Source organism: Oreochromis aureus, linkage group 5 (assembly GCF_013358895.1).
Source record: "Oreochromis aureus strain Israel breed Guangdong linkage group 5, ZZ_aureus, whole genome shotgun sequence".
Lineage (NCBI taxonomy): Eukaryota > Metazoa > Chordata > Actinopteri > Cichliformes > Cichlidae > Oreochromis > Oreochromis aureus.
In genome coordinates this window covers 2,273,812-2,291,439 of record NC_052946.1, presented here as the reverse complement: position 1 = coordinate 2,291,439, position 17,628 = coordinate 2,273,812, and the positions used below count along the sequence as shown (strand labels likewise).

The window sequence follows — 17,628 nt, the reverse complement described above, 5'->3', positions numbered from 1 at the left end:
CAGTGGTGAGTCACAAGAATTAGTTATCCTGCTAAATTCTTGAAAGTTAGTTCACCAAAATCAACAATTATCTGAGTAGCCATCCAGATTCAGTGCAAAATATAATGCGTGAAGTCAAGCTGCTAAAATTGTTCTTCATTGAAACTATAAACAACTTTAAACATTTTTAAAAAGTGCATTTTATCAGCTGATATTAGTCTTAGAGCAACTTGAAATTTAAAATGTGATTTACTTGTTGACACAGTGATTTTACAATTTTCATTCTAATTTTATAATTTAAGTTCCATATGTTCATATGTTTAAGTTCTATAATTCCTTTGTTTACATTAGACTTAAACTCATTAAATCGATATCAATGTTTAAGTGTTTAAGTGCTTTAGTGCTAGAACAATATGTAAAACAGAAGCATATCTGTGCCAGCATGAACATGTCCCATAAGCCACTCAAATGTTTGTTCTGTGAAGGTCACCAACTTTCAAAATAGACCAACTTCGATGGATTACTGTGAGAGGAATCACTGTAGAAAGAGAGAGATGTTTTAGAGGGAAAAAATATGAGGACATGTCACATTCTACTGTGGTTTCTTTTTTTTCCTCTAATTTGTCACTGCATCAGTCTGTCCCTGGAGAAAAAGAGGTAGATGAAGCCTTGGGGATGAATGAGGAGAGAGAGAGAGAGAGAGAGAGAGAGAGAGAGTGAGAGAGCAAGAGGTACAAAGGGAGAAGTGGATTGGAAGAGAAATTGAGAGTAGGACATTGTGATGTAAGGCACTGTGGCTGAGGATTTCAGGGGACGAGCCTATTGGCCTTCAGAGATGAGACTTAATAATAAAACTCTAATTCCCACTGTCCTCCTTTCTTTTTTTCTTGTCCTAAATGGGTCTGTCTGTCATAGTCTCTCTGTGTCTTTATGGTAGCTTTTAATTCTCTTTATCTCCTTTCCCATACATACAGCCTGTTTCTCTCACCAGTTGTTTATTGCAGTTTCAGTTCTTAACCTTTTCAGCTATTTGAAATAACTACACAATTTATGTTTTTTGAGTAAGTTTGAGCCTGTCTCACATTGCCTTACAATTAAACATTTGCCGCTTCTTTTCATGGGCAGCACACATATTGAAGTTGTATAGGTTAATGGAAAAAAACATGTATTAGTGTAATTAGGGGGGATGAGTTCTGCTGGTGTTTTATGAAGCAGGTCATGTAAAACATCTTTAACATGTTTTTGTATAAAGGTCACAATCAAGATGATGATACATTAGTTTTAATTTAGCTCTCATGGTTTGGTTGTGCTCAGGACAAACTGAAACCCAATAAGAAAAGTTGTGCATTTGTAAAGAGAAAGTGTAGTCACTGAGCATTAGGGACAGTTTGGATTGAGGGATTGGAGAGAGCAACCTCTTATGTGACACCTGTGGGTGATGCTGGTGCCTCCATAAGATAAGATAAGATAAGATAAGATAAGACTTTATTGATCCCACGACGGGGAAATTTTTGCGTCACCTCAGCTCAGGTACAGATATCAGAAGGAAATACAAAAAAAATACAAATAAGTACAATCAATGAAAAAAGTAAGATAATACACTATATACAATGGTAGCACACACAGTATAATACACTATATACAATGGTAGCATACACAGTATGTGATTATGGATATGGTTGGAAATATGGAAGACATAAACTATATCGCTTGATATAGCTATTGTACCACTACTATTCCTATTTTCCTATAAGCAGTTCTGTATAGAAACAAAGGAAAGGAACCATCATGTATGGACAGAGCCATGTATGGCATGTACCGCTGGCAGATAGAAGAAGTGGCTGATATCGATAATTCCTACTGATGACTGGACAAAGATGGACCATTCTGCCATGATTAGAAGCACTAATCATGGTAATAGGAACAAGCTCCAAGCACAGGATCAATAGAGGCTGGGTTCTACCACACCAGACCTTGGAAACTGTGCATAAACAACTGGTGAGAGAAACAGGCTGTATGTATGGGAAAGGAGAATTAAAAGCTACCATAAAGACACAGGCAGACTATGACAGACAGACTCATTTAGGACAAGAAAAAAAGAAAGGAGGACAGCTGGAATTAGAGTTTTATTATTAAGTCTCATCTCTGAAGGCCAATAGGCCAATAGAGGGTTACCCTAACCCTAACCCTCTCCCCACAACCCCAAACTGTGTATCCAATTTGGGGTTGTGGGGAGAGAGCCTATTCCAGCTGCCATAGGCTGAATAAAATAAATAAATGAAAATCCATACTGTAATGGAGTTCATCATTGTGGTAAAATTGGCGAGAAGTGCATCACTGCAGGAACAGTAACATTTAGCAAAAAATAAATCCGTAAAACTGAATAATGTTATACTGTTGCTGTCCTTCATGGATTTATGAAACAGAAGTAGAATTTCATGTTGTAGACCTTCACACTGTGCTGTTTTTTTGTAAACATTTACTAAATGTATAATCTACAAAGCTTGTGTTTTCAGTATTTGTTTTTCACAATTAATACATATCTGTGTTTTATCTTCCTTAGGTGGGAGGAAGGGACAATCCTGCCGTTGACCCCATAATCCATGGCCTAAAGGGTGTGGTCCATCATGGTGAGTGGCAGGTCCAGTTAGTGGTGAGAGAGGAAGAACTTCAGTAGCATAGATTTTCCTACTATATAAAATGAAGAGAAAACACATTTTTGAAATCTGTCAATTTGTTGTTTTAAACTAAACTAAACTAATTCTGATCAAGGATAACATTATGACCACTGACAGGTGAAGGGAAACACACACTTCATCAGGGCACCTGTTAGTGGGTGGGACATATTTGTGAGCAAGTGAATGTTATGTCCTTAAAGTGAATGCATTTGAAGCAGGAAGAACCGGCAACCATACAGAGTTTAGCAAGTCCGACAAAAGGCTAAATTGTGGGGTCTAGATAGAACTGCAGCTGTTGTGGGGTGTTCCTGGTTTGTAGTGGTCACTATATATTGAAATCAGAGGGATGTTCATGTCTTGTTGCATTTTACATGAAAAGTCACTGAACAAAGTTGTCTCGGAGTAGCTGAAAAGTGAGCTCAAGGAGATGAAACGGTCTGCCACATTCTCCGGTTGACCTTTTTCAGGCCTTTTTCTGCAATTTGCAAAACAAAATAAATGAGGCAGCTGTATGACATGTAGGTCTGTAGAAAAAAATATTTAAAAAATACTACATACCTCTGTCCCCTTCTGGCCGCCTGTGCCTCAATTTTATTCCACGACCTAGACATCCACGTTACACTCAAAAAAATGAATGATGTGGATTGTTCAGTGCATATTAATTATTTATTTTGGTACCACTTTACAATAAGACTCCCCTTATAGATGGCCAATAAATAGTTTATAGCTATATTATTAATTAGTCTGCAAATGCTTTATAAACCATTATTAATGGTTTATTATGCATTAGTTAAGGGTGAGAAAGAGAAAAACCTGACCGGTTTCTTGCCAAATAGTGAGCCAAATGTGTTCACCTATATATTTCATCTAGAGTTGCTATATTAAACATTTCAGACTAAGTTACTATCCTGTAAGCACAATCAGCATTTGTAAACATATTTTTTATCATACAAAATTGTACTTCATAAATGCATTATAAATATCCACAACTATCAATTGGAGCCTTATTGTAAAGTGTAAAGCATAGCACCATTTATTAACGACTAATAAACATTCATAAATGCCAAAGGGGAGCCTTATTGTAAAGTGTAAAGCATAGCACCATTTATTAATGACTAATAAACATTTATAAATGCCAAAAGTGAGTCTTAAATGTATAATGTCACCATTTATAACACTTAGACCTAAATTACAATCAGTTCTTGAAATAACATTTAACTACTGTCAAAAATGTATTGTAAGAGTAACACATGTAACATTAAATGTGTTTTTTAAAACAACAAACAGTCACCCACTCCAAAAAAAGTTCATGCCAGACTGGTTCAAACTGGATATATTTTTTGTATGTCCTTAAATAAGCGTCCCAGCAGTCCATCAGGGTGTTGCGAACCAAGCCAAGATGACCACTCAAGAACCATCAGGTGTTCCTCCAGCAACTTCTCAGTGCAATTTCCTCAGTCCACGGATATGTCCTCTGATGGTCATCCAAGCCCTTTCGATATGCTGTGTATGACTGCCAGATTGAGGATCTACAAACCACTTGCTGTGATTTACAGTGTAATGTCTGTAACCTATGTTTGTCAAAACATTCTTGTAGGCTCTCCACTCATCACTGATAATGGCACTAACCAACTTAACATGCTGTCTGATCAGAGGAACAAGGTGGCGCCTTGATCGTTTTTCAACAAGTTTTAACACAAGCCTTCGCCTTTTGTCTTTAATTCCCATCATTCCAAATACCCATTTCTTCCTTTTCCATGCATTTCCAAAGCGTCCACGTGCATACTGAAAACAAAAAGAATAAAATTAAACAGAATATCTACAAAGAAACATTCAAAAAGATGGTTGCTTCTTAAAATTTTTGTCATAATCCTGTTATTAAAGTAAATTGGATTTTAACTTCACTACAGGATGGCCAAGATGTTGGTTGAATACCTGTTTTCTGTATTTTAATTTCCTTTTGGGATTAAAAGTATGTTTTTGTTTAAATATTTTAATTGAGAAATTGAGACAATTATTACTTACTGAGGCCCTAATTTTATTTCACGAGTCTTGTATTGGTGTTCAATTATGAAAGGTGCATTGCTATTAATGTCTACATCTACATATACCTGTAAATGAACTTCATCCAACTGAAAAGAGATGTTTTTGATTTCTCAAAGAGGGAGCCAGTTCTAATTAGTCTGGAAACTTTCCTATGACTTGCTCTTTTGCAGCATCTGAGAACATACCAATGAGTTAAGTAAAGAAATGGACGTCTTGATGCATTCTCAATCATCCAGGAAAGTAAATCTCCAAAAGTTGATTCTGTTCATCTGGACGTAGCGTTTTGTGGGAGAAATGTTTCGTCACTCATCCAAGTGACTTCTTCAGTCTCAGCTGACTGCAGGTTTCCCCAAACCTTATAAACAGTACATTTGCATAATGACTGAAACCAGCCCACTGAAGGAACAATGGGCTGGGAGGTCAGTTCCTTAATCATAATTATGCAAATTCTCATGACCATTGACCATTCAGTGGGCTGGTTTCAGTCATTATGCAAATGTACTGTTTATAAGACTGGGGAAACCTGCAGTCAGCTGAGACTGAAGAAGTCACTTGGATGAGTGACGAAACGTTTCTCCCACAAAACGCTACGTCCAACTGAACAGAATCAACTTTTGGAGATAAAGAAATGGACCCTTAACCAAGAGCATTAATTGAAAAGATAATTAATTGAAAAGAAATATTTTGTTATATTTACTACATGCACTACATTATCATGCATTATACATACCACATATATTGGTCTTTCTTCACCACGGAAATCATTTTCATCTCATGGTGACAAACAGGACATCTAAGCTTCTTTTTTAGCAGGTGTTTATTCTGCAGCCATTTAATGAGCCGTAGTGCCTTATATTTAGTTTGTTTTCCTTCTATTCTGGCGCGCAATCTCATTCCCAAAGACATTCTGGTGGAAAAAAGGAGTAATTTATTTTATTATCACCTCTAGTGCAAATCGGTTCAGAGTTAAAGAACTTCACATGCTCTATAAAACAAGCCCTATAATCAAAACTAGTCCCACGCAAAAAAGAGGATTGTCTCACCTGTTATAATGTATCTCCGACTTTGTTATGTAGATCTACCCGCTGGATTCATGCTGAAAAAAAATATGTTCTGCCGCCAAAGGGAGGGAAAACAAATTTAATTTAAACGCAGAGGAGCTTATACAAACATCCAATCACAGTTAACTTTATTAAGGAAGGCCCCTCCTATCAGAGCGCGACAGCCAGTGGAGCGCTCTGGAAGATCAAGCCAAAGGGGCACAAACAGACACTGTTTGTAGGCGCTCGTTCAAGTTGCTGCGCCATGGATGGAGCAGAAGATAAAAATTTGTGTGCATCTGCGACTTACACAGTTAGCACACGTTCGAAGAGATACAAAAAGCAGAGACTGGATGATCTAGAGTGCACTAAGCCAACGACGTCAGCAGTTAGACATGACGGTGAGTATAATGCTAGCTAGCTAGCTACCGAGCCATTTGGCTGCTAGCTACAGTGGCTAACTAACATCACATAACATGTGAATAGCTCTATTACTATTGGTTATTCCAAACGATTGATATCACTTAGTTGCATATTTTTAGTTTTGTTTATGTGCATCATTAAATTTATATTAAACACCCCGGTAAGGCAGTACACATAAGAATTATTTAACTTGTTTTAGAAACGTCTGAGCCACCATAGGTGTATATAACATAATTTTTACAAAGTGGCTTTTTATAAATTCAAGTTGTAACAGTTTTTAATCAATATTTTATTTTAGTTTCCCAAGTTTAGATTATAAATTATTTTAGTATTGTAATTTAATAATTGTTTGTTCTTTAGATTCTTCTTGTAATCCTGCCCCTACTGCAACTGCCCTTCTTAACAAGGAGCGAGAGAAACTGACTTTTCTTAAGGAGAAACTGGAGTGGCAAAAGAAGAGAATTGAAGAACTGGAAGGAGAGAGAGATTTTCTCCAAAGTCAGCTATCATCCCTTACAAGTATGAAACTAGACTTGTTCCATGAGCATTGTTTTTATTTTACAGTCTTCAAATAAACATTCGATAATTTATCAATCCCAGTGAAGTTCCCTTATTGTCATTGTGTTGATTAAAAGATTTTAGTCAGTTAACTTTAAGTGTTGTGCTAGTTCATTCCTAAAGAGATCTGGTTCCAAATTCAGTTCAGCCAGGTCTAACTTGATTAATTCATTTTCATAGTTCATAAGATCATAACTCCATACACTTTATGCACGTGATGATTTTCTTTTAACAAAATTCTCATTCTCTTTAAGCACATAAGCTTACTAAATCATCAATTGTGTAATTGAAAAACAGGGGACTTTGAAGTAGCAGCTACTCTGCACATCTTTGTCACTCAGTGTAATCTGAGTGGTGTGAAATATCTTGTTTCTAAAACCAGCCATTTTGTTGTTTGCATCCTGCAGAGCAACCTAAAGACGAACCATTCAATGATCCATTTTCCTCGAAGGCTTCTGAAAACTCAGATTCATCTTCTGCATCTTCGTCTGTATCATCTGTGTGGTCATCCTCATCTTCATCCCCAAAGAAGCGAAAGCACAAATACAAGAAAAAGCATTCAAGTGCCAAGAAACCCAAGAAGGAGCAGAAGAAGTTCCGGCAGCGTGGTGAGCAAAAGATTTGGAAGAGAAGATTTTACAGAAGAGAATACTATAAATGTGACATCTATCTATCTATCTATATATATATATTTATGTATTAGTATGCTTTGAGCATTTGCTTTTCTAATTATTTGCTTTGTTTTTTCAGTTCAAACGCCAAATGACATTGTGCAGCGATACAAATCCCTCCTCAAGACATTTCCAAAGACAAACACCATGACCAAAGCTTTTCGGAAGCATGGGCTCGACAGGAACACTGTTGTGTCCACTTCATCAGTTGGGGAGCTTGCTATTGCGGTCCCCAATGTGTACCAGGAGCTACTGTCCAACAGGCCTAGTGGTGAGACGGTACTAGCTTTTGCTAAGCGATGTGAGGCTGCAATTCAAGGCAGTGATGAAGTAAAAAACAAAATAGAAAGTATGAAGGCGGCTGGTACTTTGCTTCCAATTCGAAGAGGGAACTCTGTCTGAAACCCTAATTTGTTCTAAGGGGTTTTGTTTTTTTGAGCATATTGAACTGAAGAAAAGATGTGCAAAACCAACCATTTTTCAAAGATCTGTTCACGTATGTGTTGAGTTTCCACACAACTAAGAGATTTACCTGTTAGTTCATTTTATTGGGTTTTTTTTAATGTTTTGATTTGTATAAATGTGTGTAGAGTAAATAATACAGCTGTGCAGTTTCAGTTAAGGTATAATAATTTATTGTATTATAATTATTATAATTTTCCTTTGTTTTATGCCAGTGGTGAATTTAGGGATGGGATTTGTTTCCTTAGTATAGTTTTAGCTATCTTTAAAAGGCTTGTATATAACGTTAGCAATGCTAAATAACTGTTGGTGCTTTATACTTTTTATAGTAATATCCAGTAATACTTAGCAATGTTTGTTGATCATAAATAAATGTTGACATGCTTTAAACTTTACAACAAGGCTCTCTTTTGTCATTTATAAATGTTTAGTAGTCATAAATAAATGGTGTTATGCTTTACACTTTACAATAAGGCTCACATTTGTCATTTATAAATGTTTATTAGTCGTTAATAAATGGTGCTATGCTTTACACTTTACAATAAGGCTCCCATCTGGTATTTATAAATGTTTATTAGTCATTAATAAATGGTGCTATGCTTTACACTTTACAACAAAGCTCTGATTGGTAGTTGTGGATATTTATAATGCATTTATGAAGTACAATTTTGTATGATAAAAAATATGTTTACAAATGCTGATTGTGCTTACAGGATAGTAACTTAGTCTGAAATGTTTAATATAGCAACTCTAGATGAAATATATAGGTGAACACATTTGGCTCACTATTTGGCAAGAAACCAGTCAGGTTTTTCTCTTTCTCACCCTTAACTAATGCATAATAAACCATTAATAATGGTTTATAAAGCATTTACAGACTAATTAATAATATAGCTATAAACTATATATTAGCATCTATAAGGGGAGTCTTATTGTAAAGTGGTACCTTTATTTTCATTTTACTTAAAATATATGTTTTTGTTAAGTTAACATATGTTTTTCTAATCAAGTCTAGGTATTTGTGTCTATTATTCTCTGTACATAATACTAATGTGTTACTTGATGGCATAACATTTAAGTTAACTCAATTAGGATCGATATACTTTGTATATCCACAAGGTGGCAGTAATGCAAAAACAGTTGTAATGAAGCCGTGAACAACAACAAGGTTTCACGGCTTGGGCCTGCTCATGCGCAAGACTTCAAATTTAACTTCAAAACGTTGTTTTGGCACCAAGCTGCTTTTTCTTTGAGAGGTAAGACCAGTTTTTTCTTTCACTATGTTGTGTAGTATCTACATGTCGAGCATGGTTATATTTTGCGTTTGTCTTACAAGACATGTTATATCGTTTGCGTGCGCTTGTTCTACATTAGTTTTACTGGGTCCTGGACATGCTTAACATGCTTATTTTGTGGACTGTGTAAGAAACATTTTTATTGTTTTTGGTTTTATTAAGGGGTTCAATGGGGTTATTTTTTCATTTCATTTCATTTTCATAAATATCGAATAGGATAGCAAGGATAGCATAAAGAAACATTTAAAATCCAAAAAGTCGAGGGCGAAAGCCACTGTGACACCATTGTTATGCTCTATCAGTAATCTGTATTATGTAAAACTGGTCTGTAAATACAGCATGTTTCCTAGCGGAGTTATACATATCAGCATAGTTATAAATTACAGTTTGTTAAATCACACACTTAATTGTTTAAATAAAATTATTCACAACATGTGAGTGGACAGACAATGGAGGCCTACAGACCTGGTGATAATTGCTTCTATAGAAAGTTAGCACATGGCAGTGTCAATCTCTTGCTTTTCTTCTGAGTAGTATTTTATTTAGTTGTAATTCAATCAGTAATTTGCTTCTTGAAATTAAGTAATGAATTTCTTGTTTTACTTTATAAATTTCAGATCCTGCCTTTACCTGCTCCCTCCTATACTGATGTGGTGTATGTGGTACTGCTGAGCTTGTATGTGGTATGTGAACTGTTATACTTTTAAAAACAAAACTGTTTTATAAGTTAATTTTTCTTTAGTGACCCATTCAATGCCCCTGTTATTTCTTCTCCAGATCTGAACCATTGTAAAGGTTGCAGTTCAAGGGCCTGAGGTATGAAATTCTTTTCAGATCAGTATTTTTTGGAACTTGATAAATAACAATAAAAGCTGTAATGGCTGCATTTTGTGTAAATGTTTGTGTTAAAATTATAGCTTTAATGAGGTCTTTCTACATTAGTTTTTGTTATAAAGTATGTATATGTGTACATATAGTATATATATTTACAGTAACGTATGTTGTGTTTGTTGACATGTTTTCAGGTGGAAGCAGAATTTGTGATGATTACTACTGCTCCACTTGTTCCAAGGCTTTTTGCACAACTTGACCAATACACTGACCAGCTCATAAAAGTCTTCAAGAAAAAAGGAGGCGCTGCAGTGAAGAAAATTAGACAAATTTTGGCCCCAGCCACAAAGGTGCGTTATTCTGTTGGTAGCAAAATATTATGGCTAATAAGATCACTCTCAAATTAAACAGCTATTGTATGGTAGCTGCACAGTGTACTTACATTTATATTAAGCAAGACAAAGTTTGGTACTCAAAACTTTGGAAAATTAAAATTACCTAAACATAAGTAAAATCTGATCCCTCAATTTTGGGTTAAACCATAAGTGAATGTTTTTATGTTAAAGATCAGTTTTTGAATGCAAAAAAGATGATGTATTAGTTTGTCTATACCTCCATTATGGACATATATAATGTGGTGGAGACCCTGCCCAACAGGTTAACTATTCATGTCCATGTGATGATTAGTTGGTCTTGTGTACATGTCTATCTGTGCAGTGAATATGTCATTCATTTTGCGTATAATGTGAGTTTGTGTCATCCTAAAGTATTTCTGTTTTCTCTTCCTGTATCTCTGCCACTCTCTACAGAAGGAAACTATTGAAAAGGGGAGGGAGTGTGTCCTCAGGGCACTACCTTTCTACCTGAATGAAGACCCAAGCATCCTCTTCAAAGAATAATTGGTTGGTAATTTTAGTTTAGTTTTTTATCTGTATTAAACCAAATTTTGAATAACTAATGTTGTAGTGTTGTTGTTGTAATTTGCATGGAACCTGTTTAAATGTTTTGGGGAATCTTCTTGTATACCCAAACTATTTATATTTATTGTTGAATCTGTAGTCTAAAATAGTGGCGCACTGGGGTGCATGTTCCTAATATTGTGTTTACTTCATTAAAGGGTAGCTTTGGCTCTCTTTTTTTAAAAACTGGATGCCATTTTTCTATGTTTTTGTGTCTAAGCTACAGCTACAGCTGTTCAGAGGGAGCTGGAACAAATCACCCTTGCTATCTTCACCATCGAAAAAGCTGATGTCAGCACTCCTCCAGCCGATGTGGGTATAACCATCTAGGGTGTTCTGCATGTCCTGGAAGACATGGCCTCTGCATGTGCACTCTTAATGGGTGGGATATATGCACTGAATCTCAGTTAACCTCGAGACTGAAAGCTTTCTTTGAAGTACTTCAGAAGCTCTTCCTTCATCTGTATGTCAGCAGACTCTTGACCAAGGTACAGATGCTCAAGAATAAACTGAATAAATAAGCCAACCCTTAATTTGGATGATGTTCTGTCAGATGGACAGAAGTTTTTCGGTGGCTGAATGGGAATAAAATGGTAATTTGTTGTAAATGACAGATAAAGGGAAAAACTACATTTAAGAGAAATTTAATTTTGAAAAGTTTGTAAAGTACTACAATTTGAGAGATTATACTCTTGTGGGGGGGCTAGTAAGAGACAATCAAAAGTATTGAGATTTAAAGGATTTAATTGAGAGATGATACTGCACCAGAAATGTTGAAGGGTGGTGTGTATATTAGCGTTCAAGGCATATTGTTATGAAGTGGAAATATGTTCATATTCTGTTTATGCTACATTGTGTGCATTGTAAAGGTAATTGCAATACATACTAAGAATAAGGGTAAGTTAGCAATGCAAGTTTTTTGCCCAAACACTGGTAAAATAAACGTTAACAGTGGAAAGTGTTAAATGGTTACTGTTGTGCTGTTGCAAAAAAACTGAAAGCTGACAAGCTGTTTTATTGTTAGACCATAATGCTGGCATGTTTTATTAAAGTTTTATTTGGGATGGTGATATAATTTTCTTTGATTGCTAATATCAGTGGCCTATTTATTATTATCATTATTATTATTATTATTATTACATTAATTTTTTAAAATTGTGGCTGTTGAGGTGGACACTTCACTTTGCATTGTTAAAGGAAAGCACTTTATTGGCGTTGTGTTACTGGACTGACCCTAAGCAATCATTGCAAATAGCAACTTTGCTATCCATTTTAGACACTAAAAGAAAAAACACTCCACAGACCTTACTAGCATCACATATGCGTAACTCAAGTGTCCTCTTATCAACATGTTATGTGGTCTTCAATGTTTTTTTTCTTCTATTTCTGGCAGATACAGACATTTAATTTAAAGTCTTGATGTTGCATCTGTCTACATACTCTTAGTTACTAACCCTTTTTTTTTTTTTTTCTTAACCTGTCCCGTTTGGTTCTTTTGCCATCAGAATTATTGTCTAAAGGCGAAGAAAGATGCCCAACGGATTTACTTTACCAAATTGACCATCCCAGCCTTGCCGTAATGTTCCATTTGATTCACCTTTTATTGTTTATTTTATTTTCACTTGCTGAATACGAGACAGACTTAACTGGGGGAAAGAAAGGGGAGAAAGAAAGAGGGAAAGAAAAACAGCGGGGAAGAGGGACGGGGAAAAAGGGCAAAAAAAACCAAAACCAACAGAATAAGCAGACAAAAAAAATACATATATCGATCATCTGGATCACCTGTTGAGAAAGAAAGAGAAAGCAAGCAGAAGAAAACGAGAGTAATAAACAACATCACAATGATCTATGGGAATATGACAGTAAATACTAAATGTTAGACATTATTGTGCAGCACGTAAGATCGACAGCGCACAGTGTGCTTTGAGGTAAGAGCCAAAAAGGGTGTAGTTTGTGTGTGATCACCTGTGTGTACACCTGTGAGCATGGACGCGCTTGTTTTTTTTTTTTGTTTGTTTGTTTGTTTGGTTTTTTTTTAAAAGGTTCCTTCATGTAATGATCTGCTAGAGGGTGTGGGGGGCCACTGCCCCGTCCTCCAGGGCATGAAGCAGGTATGGAGGAGATCAAGACTCCAGACATCCAGAGGCCCCCAGAACACAAGAGACCAAGGAAGACCAACAGAGGGGCAGCTGCGTCACTATCCCAGAAAGAGCTGAGGAGAGTCCCAGATGAGGGGTCACTCAGCAGCCGCGGAGCAGAAGCCAGGGGGGGTTGCAGTGACGTGTCCGTGAGCTCCGCCGGCAGCCAGCTGTGCCTGAGTGACCGAGCCCTGGGCCGAGAGCACCCCGCCTCCGAAGTGGCCCGAGCGAGCCCCAGGCTCCAGGCCCCGATAAGCAGCCGCCAAGGAGTGAGCCGGTGTGTACCTGGGCGCCCACCCCCGGACACAGAGAACCACCAACGCACCGATGTCTGAGGGCGTCCACCACCGGCAGGGGATGTGGTGGGGGAGATAGGCCTCAAACCTTGGAGGGCCTGAGATGTCCCCAGAGAGGTGGCGTCTGATACCCAACCTGACATATAGACACAGACATACAGGCACACACAGATACAAACATCCATTCCCACCCTCATGCTCTCATAGTCAATTATTCCACACTCAACCAACGCGGAGACAGACATAAAGAGACGCTGTACACACAATCACTCTCCCCAAGCGTACTCTAAGAACCGGGTCTGGGTACCCTTGCCCCTGGAGGGGAAACTGCACCCAGACCCAGGTGGTGTTACCCTTTTCCCTGCGATGGGGAGAAGCAGACCGCCCGACTCCGCAGCAGCAGGAGGCCCCACATTCCAGACCCCAGTCGGACGGCCAACTCCTCCTCCTAGCCCCCGCTCCAGCAGGCCGCAGAGAACGGGGGTGTGTGAACTCCAAACCTCCCTCCACCCGCTCATATGTAGTGTTGATGTATGTGTGTTCTAAGGTGCATTTAAAACCCAGGAGGGCATGGAGCTACCTGCCAGAGCAGCAGGTAGCGTATAGCCCCTCCTGCTAGCCCTCAATGTCTACGTGTATTTAAAATTGAGAGGAGGGCAACGACGCCAGGGGTGAGGTGTACACCCTGATGGTGATTTGGATTCTGTGTGGCGTGCCCACCCCAAGATCCTATATGTATGTGTAATGAGAGTGTGAGTAATGTGAATGTCTAAGTTGTGGGATAAAATTGAGGCAGAGGCAGCCAGAAGGGGACAGAGGGGGGATGCCTCCCTGCACCCTGGTGACACACCCCTACCCCAAGGCCCTGCATGTGTGGGTGACTGTGGTGGAGCGAGAGAGGAGAGGCAGCTGGAGATGGGAGGGAAGGAAGGGAGGGGCAAGTGACCCCTCCTGGGGCCAGCTCCCCGCTGACCCAAGTAGGCACCCCATACTCTGCAACCCGCCAGGAAAGGGGGCCCAGGCCCATCCGGACCGGGGCCCAGTGCAGCAGCGCCGCCCGCCCCCAGAGCCCGGGACAGTCCACCCGACCCCACCACAGAGAAAACTACACCCACCCCATCATCCACTCATCTTCCAAACTACACAAGACAATAGACGCCCAGGCTGAGATCTTCCTCCACCTCTCCTGTATCTCCCCTCCTGCAGAGAGAGTTCCCGAAGAGAGGAAGGCTCCTGCAGGATGTGACAACCTCCCCACCAGTTGAAGATCCCCCCAGGTGGCTCGATGCACCGGCGGCACCCTGCGCCAGGACCGGGCCCCATACACCCACCCGCCCACAACCCCGGCAACACACCAACCAGGACCCAGGCCCCTGAGGCCCGGCCAGGGCCCCAGCCCAGAGACGGAACGCCCCAGAACCTCACGCCCATCCCGGACCCACCCAGGGGCAGCCAGGCTACCAGGTCAGTAACCCACGTCCGTCAGCACAGACCCTCCCTAGCCCTGCTGCACGCAGCCACGAGGAAACCGTCACCTAAGAGCCAACAGAGCCCCTAATTGGCCATGACCGCTACCCCGGGTTGAGCCCCCAAGGAAGATGCTCCCGGGAACCCCCGATGCCCTAAGCCTGTCCCTACCCCCACACCTATCACAACAGTGAAGGTGGGACCAAACTATGACCCCCACCCCACTAGGTGATGGAGCTGATCAAAGGAGCCCAGAGAAATTGATCTGATGTGGTGGCAGAGGCTGTATCAAGACTAATGTAATCTAATAGATAATTTCTATATTGGTTAAAATTAAGATTATTTTTATTTTTCCAGTTCATGAGGACTGTTTTCTTGGCTATGCATAGGGCAGTGAAAACCATATGGGCTATATTCTTTTCCGTAGTGACATTATCTAAGCTGCCCAACAAACACACTAAAGGCGAAGTTGGAATGTTACATTTCAGACACTTTGATAAGTCTTCACATATCTCGCGCCAAAACTTCTGAACTGGTGGACAGAACCAAAGAGCGTGGATATAATTGTCCGGTGAATTGGTTTGGCAGTGTGAGCAGTTGTTGGTAGATGTAAAGCCCATCTTGAACATCCGATGACCTGTATAGTGCACTCTATGTAGTATTTTGTATTGAATTAATTGAAGACTGGGATTTCTAATTAGATGAAAGGTTTTTGAGCAAATCTGAGACCAGAAGTTTTGGTCTAAGTTAACTGATAAATCCGCTTCCCATTTTGCAATAGGAAGTGATATTGATTCATCTATTTTAGAAAGCATTCTGTATATTTTGGACAGTAATTTGGGGTTTTAAGAGTCAGAAATTGAACCACACTTGGTGGTGTTTGTAGTTCATCTTGACCTGGTTTAAATCTCTTTTTTTACTATGGATTTAATTTGCTGATATTCTAAAAATCTTTTCTTGCTGATCCCATATTGTGTAACTAGTCTGTCAAATGAAATAAATTCTGTTCCTTCTAGTATATGTTCTAAATATTTGATTACTTTACCACTCCAATGTGGAAAGTTTATCATATTATTGTTTTGTAATATGTCAGGGTTGTTCCAGATAGGTGTACGTTTGCATGGGATTAATGAAGACTCTGTCAACTTCAGAAACTCCCACCATGCTGTCAGAGAGGAGCTGATGTTGATGCTTTTGAAGCATTCATGTCGTTGGATGTTTGAGCTGATAAATGGTAGATCTGAAATCTCTAGATTATTGCAAAGTGCTTGTTCTACATCTAGCCAAGGTTCATCTAAGAGGGTATGTTTTTGCCATCCTGAGATAAACTGAAGCCTGTTGGCTAAGAAGTAGTGCTGAAAGTTAGGTAGTTCTAATCCTCCTTTATCCTTGGTCTTTTGTAGTGTTTTTAAGCTTATATGTGGGGGCTTATTTTTCCAAAGGAATTTGGACATATATGAATCTAGAGATCTGAACCAATCTTGTGGCAGTTTAGTTGGGATCATTGAGAATAAATAATTTATTTTTGGTAATACCATCATTTTTATAGCGGCAACCCTTCCCATGAGTGATATGGGTAGACATTTCCACCTAGCCAGATCACCTTCTACCTTCTTTAAAAGTGGGATATGGTTTAATTTAGTTAGATCTGCAAGCTTGGGAGAAACATTAATACCTAAATATTTTATATTTCCCGATTGCAGTGGAGTAGAAGAGGAATTATGGAAGGAGCAATTAATCGGAAGGACTGTAGATTTTGACCAGTTAATTGAGTAATCTGATATTCTTGCAAAAGAGTTTATCAGTTCAATCACCCCAGAGATATTGGTTTGTGAATTTTGGGGAAAGAGTAACACATCATCCGCATAAAGGCTGATTTTATGTTCCATGTTCTTGCATTTTATGCCCTTAATTACTGAATTCCGTCTAATTGCTGCTGCTAGTGGTTCGATAAAAATTGCAAACAGTGAAGGGGAGAGTGGGCATCCCTGCCTGGTGCCCCTCAGGAGACAGAAGCTGGAGGATGTCTGGTCATTTGTTCTGACACAAGCTGTTGGGGAATTACATAATATTTTTAACCAGTTGATGAAAGAAGATCCAAAACCAAATTTGTTTAAAGTTGTAAATAGAAATTTCCAGTTAACTCTGTCAAACGCTTTTTCTGCATCTAAAGATAATATTGTAGTTTCAAGGTTTTTACTGTATGAGTAGTCTATCAAATTAAGTAATCTACGTGTATTTGTTGATGAGTGCCTACCTTTTATGAAACCAGTTTGGTCAGGATGAATTAAGATGGGGGTTATTTTCTCTAGTCTCTTCGAGAGAGCTTTGCAGATAATTTTGAGGTCTACATTTATAAGGGATATTGGACGATAGCTTGAGGGATATACAGGGTCTTTGCCTGGTTTTAGCAGGAGATTAATGTTTGCAGAATTCATATTTGATGGAAGTCTGCCATTTTCTTTGATTTCCAACAACGTTCTGTAAAAAACTGGTGCTAGAATCGTCCAGAATTCTTTGTAGAATTCTGCAGGAAAGCCATCTGGACCTGGAGCCTTATTATTGGGCATACTTATCAGGGCTTCCTGGAGTTCACCTGATGTCAGTGGCGAATCCAGTGCAATTGCTTGAGAGTCTAATAATTTTGGAAGAGTTATGTTGTCTAAAAACTGATCAATTTCCTTTTTAGATGGGTTTATTTGTGGTGAATACAACGATTTATAGAAATCCCTGAAGATGTTGTTTATTTGTTTTGGTTCATATACTGTGTTCCCAGATGAATCTT

General features: G+C 38.8%; 1 protein-coding gene and 1 long non-coding RNA gene across 3 annotated transcripts in view; both read left to right on the top strand.

The window, feature by feature from the left end:
- The window catches only part of LOC116334098 (receptor-type tyrosine-protein phosphatase gamma-like), a 419,810-nt gene that overhangs the window by 252,062 nt on the left and 150,120 nt on the right, over window positions 1-17,628 (top strand). The window contains exon 6 of the mRNA XM_039612323.1: window positions 2,543-2,609. Coding sequence (XP_039468257.1) covers window positions 2,543-2,609 — 67 coding nt within the window. The remainder of the gene's footprint in view (window positions 1-2,542; window positions 2,610-17,628) is intronic.
- LOC120440245 lies at window positions 9,213-12,377 on the top strand. Of its 2 annotated transcripts, XR_005613099.1 has the most exons (5): window positions 9,213-9,835; window positions 9,930-9,968; window positions 10,178-10,333; window positions 10,793-10,885; window positions 11,163-12,377. It is a non-coding gene; the product is annotated as an uncharacterized LOC120440245 (long non-coding RNA). The 2 variants fall into 2 exon arrangements; XR_005613098.1 differs by having other exon boundaries at window positions 9,213-9,968.